This window comes from Micrasema longulum, unplaced genomic scaffold (genome assembly GCF_059751315.1).
Source record: "Micrasema longulum isolate JH-2025_06_02 unplaced genomic scaffold, ASM5975131v1 h1tg001257l, whole genome shotgun sequence".
NCBI classification, from domain to species: Eukaryota; Metazoa; Arthropoda; class Insecta; order Trichoptera; family Brachycentridae; genus Micrasema; species Micrasema longulum.
The window spans coordinates 1-25,723 of record NW_028278444.1 but is presented as its reverse complement, the minus strand read 5'-3'; the positions used below and the strand labels follow the sequence as shown (position 1 = coordinate 25,723).

Here is a 25,723-nt window from a genome sequence, read left to right as displayed (position 1 = left end):
ACCTATGATCTGAGAGCTATGGAAGATTTCCGGTCTGCTTGTCGCTTCTGGACCAATGGGAAGAACTGAATGAGAAGAAGCGGAAATGAACCTCTGACGTCACACGCGGAGTTATTTCAGAAATACAAAACTTTAAAAAATCGTAGCGCCAATAATACGATATGTAAAAATTAAAAAAAAAAAATTTTGACTTAGTTTAACAGTCTATTAACAAATAAAAAATTTGAAAAAAACCACTGAACTTCCTCATTATAAAATTACGATTACAAATAATGAAGTTTTTAATATTTTGAAAATATTAAGCAGAGGTGAATTGACCAGGTTGAACTGTTAAATAAAAAATTTCAGGCGTTGCCTAGTATGTAAGTGAAAAAATTCAATCACATGAATCTCACCCGCATAAATAAAGGTTTCAGCTCTTTAACTTCACAAACATCAACAGATGAGTGAATAGAAGGAATATAGATGTTAAAATATGGGCAGAATGGTGAATGTTACACAGTGTGTAAAGTGGCCACTCAAACCAGCCAATGACAGGTCATAAGCCCTGTAGATGCCTAGACTTCTATATTACCTTTTCTCAAATGTTTTTCATCTCTGTTGTAATATCTTATTATATTACAACAGAGATGAAGTATCTTATTAACTTCAAAATACCGAATCGTACGGAGTTGTTTGCAACTACGAGTACAAACGTAGGTCCTAACTATGCACGTAACTCTCCGATTCCGCGTTTACATTCCTTTGCCAACAAATTTACTTGTGATTCAGACATTTTAATACCACAATTATTCATTTTTAAACGTTCTTAAATGCATTGTTTAAAACTAATTATTAAAGTCGTAATAAAACTTTATTTTTCATGCATTTTTTTCTCTGTTTTTGATGTGTATTATTATTATCTTATTTCTTTCTGAAACTAATTTATCAAATATTTTTGTGTATTATTATCTTATTTAAACTAACTGTAAACTAATTTTTACTATTTATTTTAAACATTAATTTGTTTATACCATTTTTTTTGTTGAATTCTTTGCAAGTAATTTACAATTAGCTTTTTAATTCTAACATTTTTCTTATATCCATATTTTTATTTTTCCTTTTTTACTATGCGAAGTTTCACTTTTTATTTTGCATTGCAGCATGCTTTTTTTGTTTCTACATGTTTACAAAAAAAGAGTTGTTTATTTTTTAAACTATTACTTGCTATGTTTGTACTTACCTGTATATGTTTTGTAAATGCCCCTTGGGCGTATTGTAAAATTAAATAAATAAAATAATAAAAGATGTAAATGTTAATAATATCTATATTTATTTAACTTTTTGTAAATAATGTTTTTTGTATATTGGTGGGCTTATTGCCAAATGGCCATTTCTTCCAACCAACCAATAAAATAAAAGTTTTTTTATTTTTTAATTCACAAATTATTTTATAATTCAAGTCACAGAACATATTCAATAGAAAAAAAAAAGAAAATTACTTTAAATCAAAACTATTACTCAATGGGAAAAAGGAAAAAAAAAGAGGAAAGAGGAAAAAGGAAAGGAGAAGAGATTAAGGAAGAGAAAGGAGATGTTTCTTTAGACGTGATTTAAACAGAGATAATGTAGTAACATATTCGATGGTGGATGGGAGATGATTTCACAGTCGAGCCGCATGGACACTATATGAGTTAGAGAAGAAAGAGGAATTGTGGATGGGTATTAAGAGAGTGCCTTGAGAATTAGAACAAAGAGGTAAACCATGAACTGATAAGTGTTGAAATTTTTCACGCGGGTATATAGGAGCGTTAGGACTATGAAGTACATTGAACAGAAGTGAGAGGGAGTGATAGTCTCTCCGCTGTCTAATTTTGAGCCATTTCAGTTCTATACGCGGTTCGTCGAAATTATTTTGATTTTTAAAAACTCGGTTCCGGTAAATTTTATCAAAGGTGCTCGCAAATTCGCTTTTTTTATTCAACGGCACATGTGTACTACAAGAAATTATATTGCTGAGCGCAATAGGACACATACAGATCGAAGAATATTTCTTTAAATACTGAATTTGTCGAGGAAACCGCAAGGTAAGCTTTTTTATTTAATACTGATATACATTAATTCCAGATATGACAAATAAATAAAAGGACACATAATAAAGTTACCGAGTGAGTACCTATGTATATTCTGAAACAAAAATAATACAAGAATCAATATTTTAAAGCAAGTAAAATGTAGATTTTTAAATATTATTTTTTACATTACGATAACATACAGTAAAACACAGCCAGATACTCGAAAACCGTTTGAAAGACCATGGCTTTTTCGATCGGCTTTCCACATTTTAACACACAGTACATATAACAGAGTTATGCTTAAAAAATGCGTTTAATAAACCGCGAATAATTATTTACATTTGATTCAACTATTTACATATCCCACTAAACTGTCGATGAAGAAAATTGAACAAAGGGCTTATATATCAGATATTGTCATTCATTCTCAATTTTACCTGTATTAAATTCAGTTATGAAAATCTATTTACACTGTAGTTTTTTATACATTTATTAAAATAAATTTATGTAAACAAAACTCTAACGCGCTTCATATAAGTCACTGAATAATTGAATCCATAGTCATGCAATCAAAGCCGACATTAAGTGATGACTTTCTAAAATCGTTTAACAGCAATTGACAGCAGATAGCCGATAGAGACGTCTCGAGGCTGTTTGTGAAAGCCATATGTTCAAACTATGGATGTTGGTCGAATATTGTTGAGTTTGATTCCCAACAAGATATTTTATAATTGCAATGAACAGCAGATAGCCGATAGAGACGTCTTGAGACTGTTTGTAAAAGCCATATGATCCAATTTAGGATCTTTGTTAAAGATTGTTCGGTTCGATTCCCAAAAATATTTTTTTTGATTGCATTGAACAGCCGATAGCCGATAGAGACGTCTTGAGGCTGTTTGTGAAAGCCATATGCTTCAACTATGGATGTTTGTTGAATATTGTTGAGTTCGATACCCATCGAGAATTTGTTTTAATTGCTATGAACCGCAGATAGCCGAAAGAGACGTCTACAGGCTGTTTGTGATAGCCATATGCTCCAACTATGGATGTTTGTTGATAATTCTTCGGTTCGATTCCCAACAAGACTTTCTTAAATCTCAATGAACACCAGATAGCCGATAGAGACGTCCAGAGGGCCTTTGTGAAAACAAATTGCTCCAACTATGGAAGTTTGTTGAATATTGTCGAGTTCGATTCCCAATAAGACTTTGTCTCGTCAGTAAAGCTTTGATATTATAAATATATATTTTATGTTAGCCACAGAAGGAAGCGTTTCTTTAATTCGTCGTTTTCTTAATTGTTTCAGAAACAATGCAACAATATCGCTGATTAAGATGTTCATAAAAACACATTTTAATTTCTATTGTCACTTAGTTTTTGTACGGAAAAAATCGGACTTTTTGTCGATTTAACACTATGATACAAGACGAATAGTATTGTTTTTTTTGTACCAGAACAGAAACGATGAGGTGCAATCTGCTATTGTCAGTACTTTACTTTTTATTTATTTGAATCAAAATTTAATATTTGTGTTGTTTTGATTTACCCAATTATTTTTGGAGCCTTTTCTACGAGCTCGTAGCTCACAATCAGAAAATGGGAATCAGGTTGTGGTAGAGCGGGGTTCGAACGTCGTGAGCCTGCGACGCTATCCTCATCTAGTTTTTTTTTTTTTTTATATGGGAGTTGCTTTATTATTTACCTTGCTTATTATAAACAAGGTTTACATTTCAAATAAGTGGATTTTTCTGAAATTCTTTTACTTAATTTTTGGTTACAAAAGTCTACGATGTATGCAAGAAAAGCCATTTGCTTATGAATGTTGATAAATCCAAAGTGATGGTTTTTGAAAGGGATGAAAATATAACTAAATGTGAGATCAGTGAAAACGGAGATATTCTGAATGAGGTAGAAGAATTTGTATACCTGGGAAGTATGTTTACTAGGGATGGAAAGACCAAAAAAGATATCAAAAGGAGGGTGAGTGCCGGGAACAGGGTGAACGGTGCACAAAAATCTACTTTGGCCAACAAATGTTCATCGCAGGAGGCAAAACTAGCAGTTCACAATGGAGTTCTAGTGCCAACTCTAATGTATGGGAGCGAAGTATGGAATTGGAAAAATAATAATGAAAGTAGGTTAAATGCTGTTGAAATGCGATCCCTCGGGCAAATATGTGGTAAAACGATGTATGGTGCACAAATGTCGAGACATGTGAACTGTGTAAGGCTGAGACATGCATTATCGACAGGATCAAGACAGGGGTGCCGCGTTGATTTGGACATGCAGAGCGAATGGACAGCGAAAGAACGGCTAAAAGGATCTACAATGCGAATGTTGATGGATGCAGAAAACGAGGAAGACTGAAAAAGACATGGCACAATCAAGTCCATCAAATACTTGAAGATGTATCAAGAGTAGAAATAATCGGTTTGCGTGCATGAGAAGATTAATTAATTAATTAATTATGGATAACTTATAAAGCGCCATTTTCGTAATAAAATACCTCAAGGGCGCTTTACATGGTGATTCTATTGTTAAGTTAATTTAATTGAAGCTTTTAAATTTGTAATTTAATTAAAATAATTTATTTTGTTGTCACGTGCTACGGATTTATTCAAATGATTTAGAGAACAAGTGGGTTTTAAGTTTTTTTCCGAAACATCACTTCACTTCCACAGCCTCGCACCTCTGCTGGGAGAGCATTCCATGCCATAGGGCCTGCGACCGCAAATGCGCTTTCACCAAATTTAGTGCGCTGTTTGCGTAGAGGGATAATAACTTTTCCTCTCGCCGTAGACGTAGCTGATCTAAGCGTGAGACGCCTGTCAGCTAGTTCATCTGGAATGCATAGTTCCCTTAGATATTCCGGAGCCGAGTTGTGCAGTGACTTATACATAAGCCAACAGAGTTTGTATTCGACCCTCTGTGGAAAACGTAGCCAGTGTAGTTCCCGAAGTAGTGGAGTGATATGACTGAACTTAGAGATTCCGAAAATAAGTCTCGCTGCAGCATTCAATACAGATTGTAGGCGAGTCATTTTGTTCATTGGTAGACCTGCATAGATACCATTACAATAATCGACTCTAGACACTACAAACGCATTTATTAATTGACGGGCGGCATCAACAGATGTATGAATGTAGAGGAAGCGAGGTCTATATACAAAGATAGTGATATGGCGTTGTATCCTCTCTGCCTACCGGAGAAACGGCATAATGGTTTGTTTGAAAAAAAAAATGTTCCGATCCGCCGGTTGTCAAATAATAATGTACTATTTCTTGATCAGCACAGCACAAATTATGGTGCTATAAAATCATAGCGCTGATAGTAAATACGTTACATAAAACCACTGAATTTCCTCATTCCCTTCTAAAAATGTACATATTTCATCTTCCTTGAACAACAAAGCTTATGGATTATGCCTCTAAAAGATGAAAAATAGTATCGGAATAAAACTCAGCAGATTTATCAATAATTTTATTTCTCATTTTATTTTCACATCAGAACATCTATAGTTAGCATCGAAGAATACAGGGGAAATGAAATTTATTACCCAAATTTGTTTTCACATTCAGGTAAGTGATATTTGGAAATTGTTTTTTTGAAAAATATATGTAGATCAAAAATGTAGTACTTAATACAGGGCTTTCCAATAAGAGGTTTCATTTTGGATAGCCCTCTAATTTAGGCAGCTGTCACTTTTGAAGCTGTTATCTTTTGACATTTGACAAGTAAAAACTACGCCATTACTAAAAATGGAACAATACACGCTTCAACAACGCATTGAAATTGTTAAAATTCACTACAAAAATGGTGGAAATTTTGCAGTCACAGTTCGCAAAACAAAAGCACTTTTGGGTCGTCGTGAAGCATCCTCTAGGCCGGCAAAGGTGGAACCATAGAATTAAGAATAGTCCAGAAACCGCATACGCACATCAAACAGAAGGCGACTAAACTACTCATAAATGAGTAGGTTTACGTTTTGCCCCATTAGTTTCTTTGTAGAAGTTGCTCAGTACGCAACTCCTGATTTGAATTTAACTATGCCGTGTTGTGTCCTTTTAAAGTGTAGAAATACTGCTAGGATCTTAAAGAAACAGGATGGCATCACATTTCATGTGTTATTAACAAACTAATGTTTAAGTAGCAAATGAATTACTCAAAAATTGAATTATTTTTCCATCTGCCAGATTGTCGAAGAAACAAAATGTAAATTTCGTTAGTGTTGCCAGGGTAGTAAATTTTTTTACCCTACTTTGCTCATCTAATAAAAGAACTAATGAAAATTAGACCTCCGATTAAACAACACCGTGGGGGACATTTGAACGACATTATCTTTAAAACATCAAATATTATTTAACATGATATAAAAAAATCCGTTTTATGTCAAATAAAATTTCTTTTATATTTTAAGTTAAAAGTTCATTAATTCAATTACTCTTATTAAATAACCCTTTACTTATCTATTCTGCTGTGTCGATCAATGTTTCCGCGTGCACAATAAAATTTTAGAGAAATTAACAGATTGCTTTTTTTACCTCACATTTGTGTTATGATTATTTTTTTTCCCATCAAGCAACATTACCCGGCGACTTCACGAATGCGCGCGAAGAAAGTGAGGCATAGTGGGGGAATTATTGGACGCAGTCCGATGTATTCAAAAGTGATTCTGCGCTCCTTCCGGACTAATCTTAATTCTTTGTTGTAGATCAAAAATGTAGTACTTTATACAGGTTTTCCAACAAGAGGTTTAATTTTGGATAGCCCGCTAATTTAGGCAGCTGTCACTTTTGAAGCTGTCATCTTTTGACATTTGACAAGTAAAAACTACGCCATTACTAAAAATGGAACGCATTGAAGTTGTTAAAATTCACTACAAAAATGGTGGAAATTTTGCAGTCACGTTCGCAAAACTAAAGCACTTTTGGGTCGTCGTGAAGCATCTTCTAGGGCCGGCAATGGTGGAACTGGTGAAAAAATTTGAGTTGTTGGGACAAGTTAGTGATGTGAAGAATCGAAACCGCGTGCGTAGCTCAAGAACAACTGAGAATATTGCTGCTGTAGCCCGTAGTGTCGACGAAAACCCGCGTTTGTCGATTCCTCGTCGATCTTTGGAATTAGGCATTCCACAAACGACGTTACACCGTATTTTGCATAAAGACTCAGGTCTTAAGGCTTTTAAAGTTCAGTTAACACAAGAACTCGAGCCGGCCGATCAACGGATACGGATGGAAGAATTGAGGAAATGTGGGTGTTTCGAACATAGGCAGAATGGTGAATGGTACACAGTGTGCGAAGTGGCCACTTAAACCAGCCAATGACAGGTCGTAAACCCTGTAAATGTCTAGGCTTCCATATTCCCTTCTTAAAATGTTTTCCCTCTCTGTTGTTACAAACTTAGATCTAAATAAAATCCCTAGGGAGGAAATCCAGTCTGTCTACAAACATTTGAAGATATTCAAAACACTGTTCATGTGTTTTATTGTGTTTTATATGTATTTGAGATTTTGATTTCATTATGTTTAATAAGGCTTTTTTCAAAATAATATTTAATGTCACCAAGGCCGGTTTGAGCACCACCACCCCAGGGCAGGATTTCTACGGCGCCCCCTATCGTTCACCCCTTTAAACCCATATGAAAAAAAGGCAAGGTTTATAATGAAATAACTGATTATTTAAAATAATATAATGAAATCCGTTGAATGAACTGAGCGTCCCAATTCGTCAAAAATATCGCCAACTCAGTTTCTAACTTCAATGTAAAAAAAAGATAGATCATGTGTTTTGTCTATGGTCGGGGATTCCCAGTAAAACGAACAGCAGACACTACGCGTTTTGAGACATTATGTGTTTTATTTTATTTTATTTTATTTGGGAAATCAACAGTTCTACATACATATTTATAGTAAACAAACAGATATAGTGTATAAACTCAGAACTAATAACAGATTTCCACATAGTATACAAAGTTAGTAAAGAAAATATATTACATATTAAATAAATACACACAATTTATACATATAAAAATGTTATTTTCATGTACTCAATAATAAAATAATTTTTCAATATTTATTTTAAGAACATTAAGTTACTGTAAATTGGGCGGGATTAGGACAAAAATGCTTGAATAGAGGATAAGGAGGGGAAGGAAGATGTACATATTTATTATTGTAATGTCTACTAAGTTACATAATGCACTTTTAGTGTAAATTTTTTATCTGATAGAGTGATGTTTGTGTAATCTATATTTTTAAATTTTGTATTGTACACTGAAAAAGTCCTACGAAAAAAGGCATTTTTAACATACGATGTTTTACTTATTGGTACATGAAACAGGTGGTACCGTCTACAAATCCTGGCTGGCACATGTATTGTGTTGCTACTATAGCGAGTTTGTCGCTCGATTTAGGAAATTTACGAGTAAGTTGGACTCGCTCGATGAGCGAGAGGATAAAATGGGGCGCCTGCAGCGCCCCTTTATATCTGGCACCCGATAGTCATTAAAATATAGCTTGATTAGAATGACAGCTATCAATCTAATTTCATTAGTGATGGGAAATTACTGATCACTAATCAAATCGATTTTACCAGTTATTTCATGCTGGTAAAATCGTTATATCATGAAACTCTGTTTCCGAAAATTGATATAAAAAACGCAAAAACAAGCCTATTAAGTGTGTTTAACACAATTATTCACCAAAAAATGAGACATTTATACTTTTATCATGAACAACACCAAATGAATTATTTTTTTATTCAACCAATTCGTCCATCTCTAACGTTTTTTCAAAATGATGCAACCTTGTAAGAACGTCGTTAATAATTAGGTTTATTTTAGTTTTAAAGCTGATTTTATATATTAATGTTGATTTATGTTCCAAGCATTGTATTAAAAAATAAATTAACACGCCAGATACAAATGATTTTTCGTGTGTCAAAAAAAATAACTTCTTCGACGTTACTACAAAGTTATGTCGTCACTTTTTCTGACAACTGTCATTCTAATCATGTTACATTGTAAGGACTACAGGCGGTCGCCCGACCGCGCACTACCCCAACGCCGCTACTGAATGTCACCCTCGGCATGGGACACCCAGTGTACATTTTTTACATTATCTTTAATAAATAAAATATTCAAATGACCACTTAGATTTTTATTTTTATTTCAGTTGTTGGTGCTTATATCTACTGAAAATGACGAGGGAACTAAAGATATGGCATTCGTGCCCGGAACGGAAAGAACAGGAGTCACTGGGGATGTTGCTAGTTTTAAATTGAAAAAACATATGGAAGATGGTACGGAAGATTCCTTAGACACACTCTTACGGGAGTTTTACAATGCGACACAAAAAGATTTTAAATTGATGTCCAATGAAACGCACAGTCGAAAATTTGATGCAGATGCGTCAAAATCAAATTTCAAACAAACGTCAAATGAAACGCAGCTGCGAAAATTTAGTAATGAAATCCAAGGGACATCGATGAAGAAAACGTGGAAACCTGAACGTGTTGTCAAGTCTCTGCAAGGGATATTGGCCTCTATGATCGGTAGTCAACTGAGCACAATTTTGTTTAACGTTTTAAGTGAAGTTGAAGCGTCTGACGAAAGTGTGACGGATATTTATGATGACGCCACTCTGACGACTGATTTCGATTTAAGCACGATTCGTAATGATTTTTATGTTACAGGATCGACCGAGTCATACGCTTTTGAATCGACTGTAGGTTCTACGGCGTTTGAAGGTGTTTTTGATAGGTTTGGAGAAGAAAAAAATGATAATTTTGAGGCTAGGAATAATTTAAATAAAAAGCCCGATGTTAACCTCGTTGTTCTGGAGAGAAAAAATAATTATGGGTCAGAGGTTGGTTATAATCCTTGTCAGAATGATTGGAAGAGTGAAAAATTAGATGTTGCGATTGCTTCTAGTACTACGGAGAGTTGCGGCCATTTCGTGACGACAGGTCGGCCATTCTGTGTGCAGGCGAACTGTCAAAATAACTACTATTGCGAAAAGCATGGCTATTACAGTTATTACTGGTGCCTTTACGCATATTTATTTGATATGGAAAAATATAAACAATACTGTGTTAATTATTAATTTAAAAAATACATATTTGCATTCATGATTTGCTTACCTAAAATTTTAAAATATTTTTTGTACGTTCAAACCTTTGTAGATTGATGCTGGAATTTAACTTTCTTACAACTACATCTAGTCCAGCTACGCCACCTTATGTATTATTGGGGATGTGAAAATCAAGGCATTTACAGGGCGTATGACCTGTAATCAATCGCTTTACACACGTAACTATCACTACTCTGTCTTACTTTTGAAATAGTTTTTTTTCCAATAGTATTTTATTTAATTTAAGTACTTTGGCTGACTTATTGTCAAAAGCAATATCTTCCAGCCAACCAAAAAACAGACTGGCCAAAAGAAGAGATTGGTCAAAATTTTGTACTAAAAAACCATAAATATATATTGAAAGATACATACATATGTTAAAATAAAAAAAAAAGGTAATAATTTTAAACTAACAGCTGTTCTTTTATTGGGAGATAAGACTTGCACATATTTACTTTAAAAAAGTACATTATGCTATACATATTAAAGGGTGGGGAATGTGGAATTAAATAATGAGTTTGGAATGAGAGATAAACAGTAAAATACAAAGAGTTCAGGATTCTAGGGATACATAATAAATAATGTTTCAGGCGTTTTTTAAAGGTGGCCAGGGTGCATTTTTTATATGAAGATGTAGCTCATTCCAAAGTCTAGCGGCTTGAACAGAAAAGGAATGGCTGAAAAATGATGTGCTAAGTCGAGGAATGGAAAGTGTTCTTTCCCGAGAAAGACCATGATCAGAAAGGTGAATGAAATTCACAGCAATATATTTTGGAGCGCAAGGATTGTGAAGAATATTATAAAGAAGTGAGAGAGATTGAAAGTATTTTAACGTCAGACTATGTGCCCAAAGCAACTAAATGTGCCCTGTAGCCGCAAGACGTCTGGTAATCTAGCTTCCTTACGCAAATTTTATCAACTAATTACGGAAAACTTAAGGATAAATTAAATGCATAGTGCAAATAAATCATGTTTTTGTAATATCAGCATATGTTAATATGGTTTTTCTTTTATTTTTCTTATCAGTATCTTACCATTTAAATGCTATAAACTTTTTAATAATTAAAAAAGTCTTTGTGGGCATTTTTTCCAATTTATGTTATAGCTTAATTTTAAGATGTATTTTTCTAAAGTGTATTTTTGTAATTATATTTCTATGTAAATAATATATGTATGGAAAAATAAACAAATAAAAAATTTTAAAAAAGAAAATATTCCTGACATAATTAACATTAACAGTATTTTGAAAATAAAGATGCGTGTATAATATGTGCCTGTGTATAATATGTGCCCGTGTATATAAATTTTGTGTTTTTATTTATTAGTGTTCAATTTTCTCAATTTTTAAAATTGTTTAATTTTTTTATTTATTGTATTATTTTGTTTTGTATTTTTTGTTTATTTTTTGTATTATTTTGTAAACTTGCCAAACACAAGAGCCAGACTCTTTTTTGGCAAGTTCAATCTTAAGTGTTCTATTTTTTTTACCGTATGTATAAATAACTACATAACTTTTTGATCTGAGAGTCCGCTACACCAGCGCAAGACCACAGCCCGGTTCATTTTAATAAATAGATTTAATTCAAAATTGTGTTTTTTTTATTACTAACCCTTGCATATCTCTTCATGGAGAAAAAAACATGGACTTCTCATAAATCCAACAAAAACCCAAATTGTACTTGTTGGCAGTAAACAAATGTATTCAAAAGTGAATTTTTCCACACTTCCTCTTTTCAAAATAGATACTGAAATTCCATTCATGACTTCAGTCAAAAACTTAGGTATTATCATTCATGAGCATTTAGGGTGGCACGATCAGGTTAACGAAGTTAGTCGTAAACTTTATAGCAGTTTGCACTCACTTAAAAGATTACAGAATTTTTTGCCAATTAATGCTAAGCAAACGATAGTCCAGAGCTTACTTCTTCCACTCCTTGACTATGCAGATGTATGTTATCCAGATGCCAACTCTGAATTACTTGATAAGTTAGAACGATTGCACAATATTTGTATTAGTTATATCTTTGATCTTCGCAAATTTGACCACATAACCGAGTATCGCACGCAACTACCACTGGCTCAGTATCAGGCATAGAAAAAACATTCACATTCTATCACTTCTTCACAATATTTTAAACAATCCCACTTCGCCTGTTTATCTGAGAGAGCTCATCCAACCTCTTTCACAACACGGACTATCTCTTCGTTCTAGTAAAGAGAGAACCCTTTTAATACCCTGTCATAGCTCTAATTTTCTTGCCTCCTCTTTCACAGTAGTAGCCGCTCGATTGTGGAACAATCTACCCACTAATGTTAGAGACGCCCTTCTTTATTTACATTTAAGTCAAGATTGAAATGTCACTATCTAAATATTTAAAATGTTCCTTTATCCTTCTTATTTCCTTTCCATCCCCTCTCCTCTCTTCATAGTATGGTGTATTTTTTTTTATTATATATTTTTATTTTGTTAATATTTGTTTTTAATTTTTGTATAAAATTGTAAGATTCAATATGTCCATGTATTTATAATTTTCTCAAACTGAACGGTTTAGGTAGGAAGAAATAAGGCAATATGCTCGCCCTTATATGTATATAAAGTGTCAAATAAATTAAATAAACCCTTTATTATTTGTGTGTAAGATTTTGACTCCTGTATCTTTTTTAAAGTCATGATTAAAATTGATTAGGTGATTTGCAATTCGGAAAAATTTATAAAAGTCGCTTAGTGTTATATACAAATATTTAATAACATTTAGTATAATGTTTGACCACAAAGTTAATGCTTTAAATATGAATAAAAAAAATTGTTTAAATTTTATGTGTCGTATTATCTATATTATCACACTATGGCTTTTTTCAAGTTTTGTAATTACTCTGCCTGGGGTGGCGATTGTAATTTGCGTGTATATTATTTGATCGAATCAATTGATCCGTGTTAAAATATGCGGGGAAATAAGAGAATGTGTTGCGCAGAGATAGAAATGCGGAAAAGAACAGTATGCGGCCAAACAAACTTTAGCAGACAAAAATCCTACCTTTAGGAAGAGAGGAAAGGGAATCAGGGACAGGAATCCGGATGATATCTCCAAGTCCTGGCTTCTTGGTAGTTTTGTTCCTTTTTGGTGAACACGGCACTTTCACTATTTGTAAAATATAAAGATGAATGTGGCGGAGAGGCGGTCAGATGATGTAAAGATGTTCAGATGCGGGCAGATGATTATAGGACGAGCAGATGCGGGCAGATAAAATTATATGCATGCGGTAATTGGCAGAAGTTATTAAGCCCAAAAAAAAAAGTGTGTTTGTTGATGTTGGTTGCTATGGATATAAAAAATTGTTCCCATAGCAACCGTAGCTACCCATGGCCATAGAAACGAGGAGAATAACAAACATTGAAAGTTGGGAGATCACAGGGTGGGTAGGATAGGTGGACCTTCGTCCACCGGCGGTCCATCCAGCCACAAACCACTCAATCCCACCAACCACTCGCGCAACCACTGCCTGTGATGTCACAACTTCTCTTCGGTGAGTTCTGCTGATTGGTGAACTGGCTCCATGTAAACCGGAAATCTATCACAACACTACCATAGGTTGATTGAAGTTGAAGCAGTTTATTTTTATTAAAATCATTTTTATTATTTTTTTAATACATTCTCAAGAAACTATGCAGTACAATTTAAGGATCTTATTTTTACTGCACGCAAGAAAACATTTTTTACATCCTTCTTCTTCGTTTTTTCATGGCCTTTTCACATCTCAACTCGGGTGTTCGGGCCAATTTTTTACATCCAATTTTCCCTAACAATGAACTTCCTTATTTATAAACGCAGCTCAGGTATTACCGTATTTTGCAGATGATAAGATGCATCGGACCAAAAGACGCATCAGATCATAAGACGCATCAGACCATAAGATGCATCCCAATTTTTGGTTGAATTTTCAGAGCAAAAACGTGCATCTTATGGCCCGAATACTACAGTAATCTTTTCATGGTGAAATGGCAAACAACACTCCACACAAAACAGCAGTCAAGTTTCACAGTGAGACTATATTGAAAAAAACACTCATTAACAATATGTGACCAGTTTTTCATAAATTTTTTTACTCTGTCAATTGTTTGACACAATAGTCATTCAATTTCTCCGTCGTTGCATCTGTATGTAATCTTTTGACATGCGCCTTCAGATCGTTACTTTGCGTGTACGTGCGCTCGCAGTACTTGCACGCGTAGGGTCGGGCTTGCGTGTGAGTGAGACGATGGCGCATCAGGGCGTACCTACGGGAGAAGAGACGCAAGCAAATGTTGCACAGGTGTTGCTGCTCCCCTTTATGAGCTCGCATGTGTTCACGCAGGGTAGACGCGTAACCGAATCGCTTGGAACACTGTTCGCATTGAAATGGTTTGTCCTGAAATCCAATACATAACATTATACATACATTACAGAGTATTAAGATTGTGGTAAAAAAATTTAAGTTATGTTAACAAATATTAGTATTTATTTGTACATTTAATTTTATTTAGAAAAACATAGTCATTCATATTTTATACCAAAAGATATATTTTTAAATATAAAAAGACCAATTAAGTTTTCGTAAAATGCTGGCTATAGGCCATCAAAACTGTGTCTCTTTTTAGGAAATGACTAATGTGTAGGTAAAGAATATTTTACAATACGATGATATTTGTGTATTGACTATTAATTTTTTAAAAAAACACGGAATTTAGGAGAAAAAAAAATCAATATCAACATGAACATGATCACAATACCAGAAAAAAGGTAAAAATCGGACTCCCGTTTAGAAAAAAGGCAAAGTTACAAAATTCAATTTTTAGATATAAAAAATAATATATTATTTAGAGTACTTTCTTACGTTCTCAATCTTAAAATCATACTTTATAGTAAGTACATACGTAACATATTTCATCATCATCATCATCATTCCCTTTCCGCACCTAATGGTGCATAGGGCGCTGCATTGGTATACCAATCGCAGTGTATCTTGATCATTTTTGTAACATGAAGGTAAGACAGGGGCGAACTGTCCATATAATTGATTATTCGCAGCTTACCATTATATTTTACTACCAATAATAATGTTTTATAGTAGTTTTAATTATAGAAGAATAAATAAAATAATCTATATTTATTATAAATTAACTTCACTGTTCATATCTTCCTCAAAAAATAAATATAAGCTTCTAAATGCGCACCCAGCGCATTGCCCGGTTCAGATTATTGCAGCATATTTTTCAATACAAAATGTATACTGTATTTTAACACTCGAAAACCCAGTACGTTTATATTCCTTGCTGAGTTCACTCGCAGATTACAGATATTATTTAAAGCTTCTCTATTTGGAGAGTAGCATTTCGAGCATTTTTTCTTAAAGACCATTTTTGTTTGATAGTATTCTGTTGACATATGACGCCAGTTTTTTAGTCCGCGCGTTTTAGCTAGTGGCGCCTCGCTCGGTGTCGTCAATTTCTTGCATTATTCATTCTCAGTTTAGAAGAAAACGAAGCTGACAACTCGGCGCGGCGGTCACGACGGTGACATTTTTGTTGCAATATTATTGCGAATATTTCTAATGAATTTTATTGTGTAATGTTATGTAATGTAATATGTAAAGTTAAATTTATGTATTTTGGCATAAATAAATTAATTTAAATCTAATCTTATTGTTTTTTTAAAAGTTTTTCTGAAAAAAATATATATTACGTAAAAGAAAAAAAACATTTTTTGTGTCCATAATGGGAGTGACATCTTACAATAAAATGTTTACTTTATTTTTAATTAGTAAATATTTGCAGTATAAAATGTAAATTACAAAAAAATATACGGTGATAAACAAAAAGGAATTTTGAATATACTTATTTTATTATCCATTTTTTAACAAATTTAATTTTTCAAAACTTTTGCATACATGTACTGTATTAAAATAATGGAGAATATACCTGCATATTTCGCAAAGTTATTAATTGTTGTTTATTTGTTGGGTTATTGGTTATAATTATTTTTACTAAAAATAAGTAGGTATTGCGTCTTCTGTTGCCAGCAGGTGAAACTGGAGCTGGAGAGATGAAGTTGTTTTTACACAAAACCATAGGAAAAGAATCCGTGTACCTGTATATACTTTTTTTTTATACGCCTCCACTCATTTGTGAGATTACTTATATGTATGTATGTACATGCAGGTACAAATTGTGAAAAAAATTAAAGCTTACCTATAAAAAAAGTCACCGTTCGCCACTGAGGTAAGACTAACTATGGCCAAGTATGAATAAAAATATAAAATTCACCGTTCACAGAACCTAATGATTGCATTTATTAAAAAAGTTATAGTTTCAAATATAGATAGGAAAATCGCTTTCCTGAACTAAAGTTCAAATGTGACTTCCGTAGTTTATCCTTTAAGGTACAGAAATACATTATACATCACCTCAAAATTTATAAAACATATGTTCGTCCATATGTTACGTTAGTCCAGAGAAGAGCAATTAAAATGGTAGTTTCTCTAAGAAATAAATCATATGAAGACCGCTTACGGGAGCGTGGCTTAAGTTCACTGGAAGAGCGGAGGCAGCGTGGTGACTCGATTAAAACATTCAAAATCTACTGAGCGATATAATGTACCCAAGTTGAAATCAATGTTCACTACGAATGAAAACCGCCATCTCAGAGGTCATTCATTGAAACTCAACACTGCCTCCTTCTCATCTGACCCCGGGAAGAACTTCCTGACTAACCGAGTCGTGGAGAAATGGAATGGCCTTCCCGAGAAAGTGACAATCAGTGGTGATGCATTGAAGATGTTAGGATTTGTTCTGCGTACTGCCAGGGTTTTCGAAAATACCCGCGTACTGAGAACTCTTTACAACTCCTTGGTGCGAAGTAGACTCGAGAGTGGCTCGATGATTTGGGGGCCACATGAACTGAAGTACTCTCTTATGATAGAGAAAATCCAAAAGAAGTTTCTGAGATATCTCTACATGAGAGAGTGCGGGTATTATCCTTGGCTCTACCCGACCGAGTTTCTCCAGGGTATGCTTGGCTACAACAGTTTAGAGACTAGAAGGAATGTGTATTTGACCACACATTTTTATCGATTGTTGCGCGGTATGATCGATAATTCTGAAATTATGATGAGCATTGGTTTGTATGTTCCTGATAATTACCTAAGACAGCGTCAGCATAGATTGTTTCATATTCCGATATTCAGGACCAACCTGCCTATGGTTATGCCTGTTGGAAGAGCTACCGCTATGTTGAACAACATCGCTCTGGATATTGATCTGTTCCATGTATCCGAAGGGGTTTTCCGGAGCAGGATTCTTCGACTCCTTTGACATGAGTCTCTTTCGTGTATTTTTTTTCCTTTTTTATAATATGTACGTATTGAATATATTTTTGTAATGTATATGTTATATTTAAAATAAATAAATTGAATTGAATTGAATTGAAATTGGTGCTAGTTCAGTTAATGTGTTCAAAAACCGCCTAGATGCACACATCAATTTAAAAACCATGTACACTTGATATACACACATCGGCTTAATAGCTGCTAGTATATTATTATTAATAATAATAACAATAATAATTAATAGTACAAAAGTTCATAATAATTGAGCTGTATTCTAACTTGAAATGTAAATAAATTCTAACCTTTCTGTGCCTCGCGGATATGTGTCTCTCCATATTACTCTGTTGTGTGAAGCCCTGTCCACAAACATTGCATGTAAATGGCCGATCACCTATATAAAATAAAAACAGTAAAATTATTATTATAATAGAAAAAAAATGACTTATCATTAAAACCAATATTATTTTTATTTCCCTATCCACGCATAGGGCACTGAATTTTTAAACAAAATGCACACTTGGATGGAGAAAAGAGGGAAGTGAATTCTTCAATATTAAAACACATCACAATAGAAGGTGGCATGTTTTTATATACCTGTGTGAGATCTTTTGTGCATGCGTAATCCGTACGGGTCGTAAAAAGTGTTACCACATACGTCGCACATAAATTCCTTTGCTCGGGCAAACCTGAAAATATTTTTAAAATAAGTAAAATAATTGCCATTTAAATTTGGTAATATATCCAAAATAAAACACGTTTATTGGATTTCGAGAATCGGAGGAATATAGATGTTCAAATATAGGCAGAATAGTGAATGTTACACAGTGTGTAAAGTGGCCACTAAAACCAGCAAATTCCAATTTAATTATTCATATATTTGTACATTACAAAATGGAATATCTTAATTCATACATACAGAAAAAATTAGGTATATAAAAATAACACATAATTATACATAATATCCAAAGGATAATGTGTTAAAAAATTAAGAGAATCTTATAACGAAAAACTCCCTCAGAGGCGTGAAAAATGTCAATGTCTTAAGTAATATTTTTCAACATAGAGATAGCCCTTCCAACGGGCATAACCATTGGCAGGTTGGTTTTGTTTATTGGAATGTGAAACAGTCTATGCTGACGCTGTCTAAGGTAATTATCCGGAACATAAAAGCTAATGCTCCGCATAGTTTCAGGGTTGTCAATAATACCAGTTGACAGGTACCAATGACAGGTCGTAAGCCCTGTAGATGCCTAGACTTCTATATTACCTTCTCTAAAATGTTCTTCATCTCTGTTGTAATATGTTGATATTAACAGCTCCCGATGGAGTTGAATTCAGTCCTTGTCTTCAAAAATTTGGACAAACTCAAAATATTGACAATAAATCTGTGAAAAAATTAAGTTAGAAACATCCATATGGATTGACAGCGTTCGGCATTTTTCACTTCAAATTATTTTCATGCTTAAAAATGTTTCGGAAAAAAATCAACCCCTCAAAATATTGTTTAATCATATTAGATTTTAGTGGACGATTTCAATATTTCTTTTCTCGCTGTCTTAAAACTAGTAATTTTGAGACGTCTGTGTAATCATCCGAACAGTGGACTTGTCTTTGCCGTGGAAAGACAAAATTTCGAAAAATACTTACTTTGTGATTTGATGTTTTACTCTCATGTGTTTTTGGAACAAACTTCTGTGCCTATAAACCTCGTTACACAGTGTACAATCATAAGTTTGCCTTTTCCTGGCGTTTAAATTACCCAATCTTTTATCGAGCTTTTTCATAAGTAGTTTCTCCGCGCCATATTCTATCAACATAACTTCATCATCACAATTCGACGGTTCTTCTTTGAATTCCACACAATCGTCAATTGCTTCGTTTAATTCATCGCCTTCGTTTTCATTATCGTTAGCATCGACCCATTCGTTTTCATTATCGTTTTCTATTTTAACGTTTGACTTATCTACTGACAGATTTAAATTTGTGATAATTTTTTCAGTCTTTAGTTTCTTAATTTTGGCGCGTCTCGGTAGTTTCAATCGCTCTTTTTTTATTTCAGAATCTAAACACGTTTCCAACAAGTTTTTGATATGTTTTTTTTTCTTCTTATATGTTTTTGTAAATGGTATTTCAATGCCAGGCTCATCTTTGATTGCGATTAAATCTTCAGCTTTATAATCTGGTTCTGAAACAATTTTAATATCAACATATTAAATTAGAATTTACTTATTTTTTTATTCAGAAAGGCCAACGAGCAAAGTTATCTTTAAATATAATATTCCTCTGTACGTGTGATGTCACCATACTCCTCCTAAACGGCTTAACCGATTTACGTGCGGTTTTCAGAGAAATATAGATCTTCGCGCTGTGCGTGTTCGTAGATATTAAAATTTTCAATCTAATATGTAAAAAAGAAGTTAGGAGCATAAATGTTTTATTCATCGATCTACCAGGGTTGGATTTTTGGTGACACCAAAATAATATTAAATTCAATACATTTTTAAAAATCGTATTCCTACATAAGTACACCCCTTTGTTGGTGAGACGACCCGAGTTTGATGTTTGCAAAAAGAATGCCAGATTAAAAAAAATAATATTATGTTTTGGAATTCAACCCTAAACCAGTACCTACTTAAATTCAATACTTTTTGAAAATCAACTATTTTTAGTTTTGGAATTTAATCACAAACAAGTACCTAGATGAAAAGTATTTTTCCAAGATAATAGCAGGCAAGCCAACGTTCGGGCAGAACAACGTCTGTCGGGTCCGCTAGTTTATAAATAAAATATTACATAATAAAATAACAGATAATAGAACATGGGTTTTTTGGAAAACTTAACCTTTTCAGCCCGGGTGTTCATTCGAATAGTTTTATGCATAAAATGCATGCGTATGTATGTTATAAAATTATGCGTATAAAAATTTTTTTTTTCGTGTTTTTAAGGTTACATACATTAAATTATTAAAAAAAAATTTTTCGTGTTTTTAAGGTTACCTACATAAAATTATAAAATTTTTTTTTTCGTGTTTTTAAGGTTACCTACATAAAATTATAAAAAAAAATTTCGTGTTTTTAAGGTTACCTACATAAAATTATAAAAAATTTTTTTTCGTGTTTTTAAGGTTACCTACATAAAATTATAAAAAAAAAATTTTCGTGTTTTTAAGGTTACCTACATAAAATTATAAAATTTTTTTTTCGTGTTTTTAAGGTTACCTACATAAAATTATAAAAAAAAAATTTTCGTGTTTTTAAGGTTACCTACATAAAATTATTTTTTAAAAAATTTCGTGTTTTTAAGGTTACCTACATAAAATTATTAAAAAAATTTTTTCGTGTTTTTAAGGTTACCTACATAAAATAAAAATAAAAAATTTTCGTGTTTTTAAGGTTACCTACATAAATTATTTAATTATTTTTTTTTGTGTTTTTAAAATACCTAAATTTTGAAAATGGGGTCTAGAATTCCAATCGTCTATGCGCATAGTAGCTGCAAGACGTGTTGTAATCTTACTCCTTTTTATTATTCATATTATTATTTTTTTTTTTGTATCATTAATACACTAAATTTATTTGTCAATTTTTAAAATGTGTAAATGGGGGCTAAATTACTAACTGTCTATGCGCTCTGTAATCTAGCTCCTATCTGTTATAATTTTTGATTGATCTTAATTGAAAACGAGGAACTAGAATCCCAACCGTCCATGCGCTCTGTAGCTGCAAGACGTACTGGGATATTTATTAATTGTACAGCGCCCTTGAGGTAATTTTCACAAAAATGGCGCTATATAAATTATCCAACTATATATATATATAAGCCAGTTTTTAAAAAAATATATAAATTATTACTTATGATTTTCTTGTTGTATTACTGTAGAATGTTTTATTATTTAAGCTTTCTACTGAATATGCTGTATAATTTTTAGGTTATTTTTAAATATAAATCTTGTGTAATTTTTAGGTTTGATTTTTTTTATAAATCTTGGGTATAAGGAAATTTATGTTTTGAATAAAAAAAATATTAAGCCAAATATGTTAGTATTATAAATGTTTGTAAAAGGCAGATTTGCCGTTTATGTTAATTAAATAAAATAAATAAATATGTAACAATAAAAATGACCATTGGACTATAGGAAAATCTAATGCTTGAAGAGCGGACGAATTGTCAAACAGGTGTGTTTTTTTTTATACAGTTCAGTCGAAAGGGCCAGGTAGGGTAAGTTGTATGCTAGTTTAATTATTTAATTTTGTTGTCTTTGTACCTTGTAATGTCTCATCTCGTTACCGATTCTGTCCTGTTTAAAGCTTTATATTTAATAATATTGATTACTAACCTTCAATAGACAATATATCAGTTTCATTACAGCATTCATCTTCTATAAATTGGTTTTGACTGTCTTTCATCCAAGGTTCAAAATGGCATTCTGCATTTTTGTAATCTGAAATTTTGTAATTTTTAGATAGCTCCGCTGCAGAGTTTAAAACACTGTATTTTGCTTATTTAATATTTTGAAGGCAATTAAATTTTAATCAAATTATTATACAAAATACCGGGCAAATACTCGAATCGGGTTGTGGTCCTGTGCTAGTGTCTCGGACTCACGGACCAAAGGTCAGTGGTTCGAATCCTACTCTACCCCAACTTGATTCCCATTTTTTAATAGTGAGTTATTTACAACTCGTTGAAAATGGCCCTCAAAATTAATTATTTGGGTAAATCATAAGAACGCAAATATTTCTTTTTTGCAAAAAAAAAAATACTTATGGGTCAAAGATGTTAAAAATTGCTGAAGACCGCATTAAATATAAATAAGTTACCCATGCAAGCATCAACACCTTTTCAGACTGCTGTTATTACTAGTGAATAATAATTAAGATTGCTTTTCGTATCAAATATATATATTTTTTAATCGCATTGTTTTGATATACGACTTTCTAAAGTATAATAAGGACGTAGCTATGAAAACATGTATTTTTATTTTTAAAAAATGATTTTCAAATTTATGTAACTTTTTATTAGCATAAAAACAATACATAAAATAAAAAATATTACACTTAAGGTTGAATTAGCTAAAAAAGAGTCTGGCTCTTATGTTTGGCAAGTATACAAAACAATATAATTTATACTTGATTTTACTTTAATTCTGCTTATTTGTATATTTTATACCTTCTTACTGATTTGCAAGCTGTTCATAATAATACGATGCTTCACAATAAATGCCGATTTATTTAGCACTGAACTGAATATTAAAAAGAAACAAAAATGCATAACAAAATAAAATATAATACAATGTTTTGAGTTTGTCCAAATTTTTGTAGACAAGGACTGGATTCAACCCCCCAGGGGTTGAATCCAGTCCTTGTCTACAAAAACCACTACCACTGGATTCTACCCCCCAGGTTGTTAGTATTAACATAATACAACAGAGATGAAGAACACTTTAGAGAAGGCAATATAGAAGTCTAGGCATCCACAGGGCTTATGAACCGTCATTGGCTGGTTTAAGTGGCCACTTTACACAATGTGTCGGCCGTTCCCCTGCAGGGGTAGGCAGAAAGGATAGAACGCCGTATTACTCTGTCTGTGCATACGGACCTCGTTTCTTCTTCTTTCATATGCTTTATCTTCGCAGTCAACATCTAGGCCCTGTTTGTTACTGTTGTAATTTTAAATTTGTGAGTGAAATAAAGTTAAGTTTATTCAAAGTATTTTTCTACATTTCGATTAACAAGACTGCCAAGTTCCAGTACCATTAAGACGATACAGCGCTCGTTGGTCAATATAATAAAAAAGTAAAACTAAACCAAGAAGTTTAAATGATAACTTTATTTATAATTTTATCAAAATTATTAATCAAAGAATTTTATTAAGATTTTTATCAAAATCATTACTCTTCTTGAGGTCCTGGGTTCAATTCCTGGCAGGAAGAACACGAAATACCGATTTAAAGGGTTGTTTGAACCAAGATATTAAATTGGTCCTGGACTGGCACCTGAAGCGTAGGACTGACCACCTTACATTTATGTAACAGATGATCAAAATACGCAGCATTTGATTTACAAATACAATTCCCTATGCACCACTCGGTGCGGAAAGGGAAATGATGAAACTTTTACCTATTGTATGTAATCCGTATTTCTTCCGCAATATATTATCACTTTTTTGTGCAAGATCCCTCAACTGCTGGGCTTTATCGAGTTCTGATGCGCAAATATCACATATCTTTTTTGGAAGCAAATCGTCGGACGAAGTCTGGAAAATCAACGAAAAGATAAGCGATATGATATGATGTTTAATTCATAAAATTAATATATCCAAGTTTTTAGGTAAATTTCAAGAAAATTCAGTTCTCTCAAAGCGAAGTATAACTTACGTAAACTGAGGTGCACGAAAAGAATTTATAGTGTAATTTGGTTTTAATATTTTCCTTGCACGTATCATAACCTAACAGTGATATTAAAGCGTCAGAATTCAAACATATTCTGCATATTTCTTCTGAATTTTCCATTTTGCAAGTGTTTTATGAATACCAAAAAAGGTAAACAAAACGCAGGTGACGTTTACCATAAATATTTTCATCTGACATCTGACAAAGATTCGCAGGAAAAAATAAGCACCGTCTATGGTATTAGTTTCTACTCTCGGTCGTCTAGGTTAGAATGTTTTTTTCTACAATTTCCCTTACAATATGAATATGATACTTTTAAACTAGTATAACAAAGGAACATTTTTTTAATAATTACGGCAAGAAAAACATAACACTGGAAACATCATTTTAGACACAATATTAGGTGAAATGTATATGAGCCTATTACACTTTCGTGTTCTATTTTTTAAACGACAAAGTTAATCGGGTTGTAGTTTGGGAAGAACGAAAATATTTACGAAAAAATAAACTATTAATATTATTTTTTTAGTACTTAGAAGCACATGGTAAAAATTAATAATAATATTATGATCCGCAATTTACTAACTTACTTTATCTATCAAACTACATTTCTTTTAAAAAAACTAAACTAAGTTTTGTAAGAGGAAGAATGGAAAAAGAAAGTTCAACGAATTAATGAAAATAGTTGTTCAAAAAAGTATAAGAATTTTGACCATTTTCATGATAATCGTCAGTTTTTAATGAAATTAGTTTTGTGGTAAATATAACCTCGTTTACTAATTGTAAAAAATAAATTACGCATTTATTTTCTATAAACAAATGACTAAGGGGTGCTACATTAAAACAATTACATTGTGAAAAAATAATTCTATATCAAATACATTGAACGTCGATTTATTAATCAAAAATGAAAATACAGATATTCCACGTTTTTAAAAAAAATTTAAAGCAATAAGGGTCTATAAATATTGTCGAGTAAATAATTTTTTCATATAACTTAGTAGCTTAAAAAATATTTTAAATTCCTGTGAAAACGGTTCATTACATTGGCCTAGTCCCTTATACGTCACGTTTTACCGTTTGGATTGAATTTAAATAGATCATCATCAAGAATTTTGGTGTCAGAATTTTCAAGGCCAAACGTGTTGCGTTTTTGTGGAAACATAATAAAAAAATTATGTTTGAAAACATTTCATCACATCTATATTGATGATTATTTTTCTAAATCCACTTCACATATTTTTGTGGGTATTCGTAGAATATGATAATTCCTAGTAGTTATTTCCGTCCATAAATTTTGAACACTCAAATTTCGGAATCGGATATCGTGGAAAAAAGTTTTTATACACGTATGCACGTAAAAATGATTATAAATAATTTATTTATGCCGTATTAATAACTTACCTACGCACCAATAAATATTTTTTCATACAAGCAACACGAAAGACGCCTATATTTGCTTGGCAATATAGCCCTTAAATATATTTGCACAAGGCTTATATTGCCGTGTCATATTTCGAGGCATCGTAAAATTCGGCGTCTCGTTCGTCAAAAAATGTGCAAAATGGCGCCGACGCTTCGCGATGCGTGCCGCTCCGTTTTGCTTTGATATTATTTTATTCATTACGAGTGCCGGTTATAAGTTATGAAGGAAAAATTTTCGTAATATTAAAAGTGCACGGAAAGCGGTAAGTAAGACATACGTTTCTCGTTTGATTGTAGACGCCTGGGAAAAGTGAAAAATTCAACCCCCGCTGCGATTTATTTATGATTGTCTTGTTCTGACA

The 25,723-nt window shown here is 32.6% G+C and overlaps 1 protein-coding gene across 1 annotated transcript; it reads right to left on the bottom strand.

Moving 5' to 3' along the window:
* Window positions 1-13,812: 13,812 nt before the first annotated feature.
* On the bottom strand, window positions 13,813-24,136 carry LOC148276228 (uncharacterized). Its single transcript, XM_088234547.1, has 7 exons — window positions 23,922-24,136; window positions 23,665-23,800; window positions 21,882-21,986; window positions 19,193-19,730; window positions 18,140-18,231; window positions 17,848-17,936; window positions 13,813-14,590 (listed from the first exon to the last, which is right to left on the bottom strand). The coding sequence occupies exons 1-7, from the start codon at window positions 24,054-24,056 to the stop codon at window positions 14,285-14,287; spliced, it is 1,401 nt and encodes a 466-aa protein (XP_088090673.1). The 5' UTR covers window positions 24,057-24,136; the 3' UTR covers window positions 13,813-14,284.
* Window positions 24,137-25,723: the final 1,587 nt, after the last annotated feature.

Coding starts and splice junctions, on each gene's coding strand:
- LOC148276228 (XM_088234547.1), bottom strand. CDS start 24,056: ATGGAAAATTCAGAAGAAATATGCAGAATATGTTTGAATTCTGACGCT. Junction 21,987..23,664: donor ATACGGATTACATACAATAG/GTAAAAGTTTCA, acceptor ACAAAATTTCAG/ATTACAAAAATGCAGAATGC. Junction 14,591..17,847: donor TATCCGCGAGGCACAGAAAG/GTTAGAATTTAT, acceptor ATTGGATTTCAG/GACAAACCATTTCAATGCGA.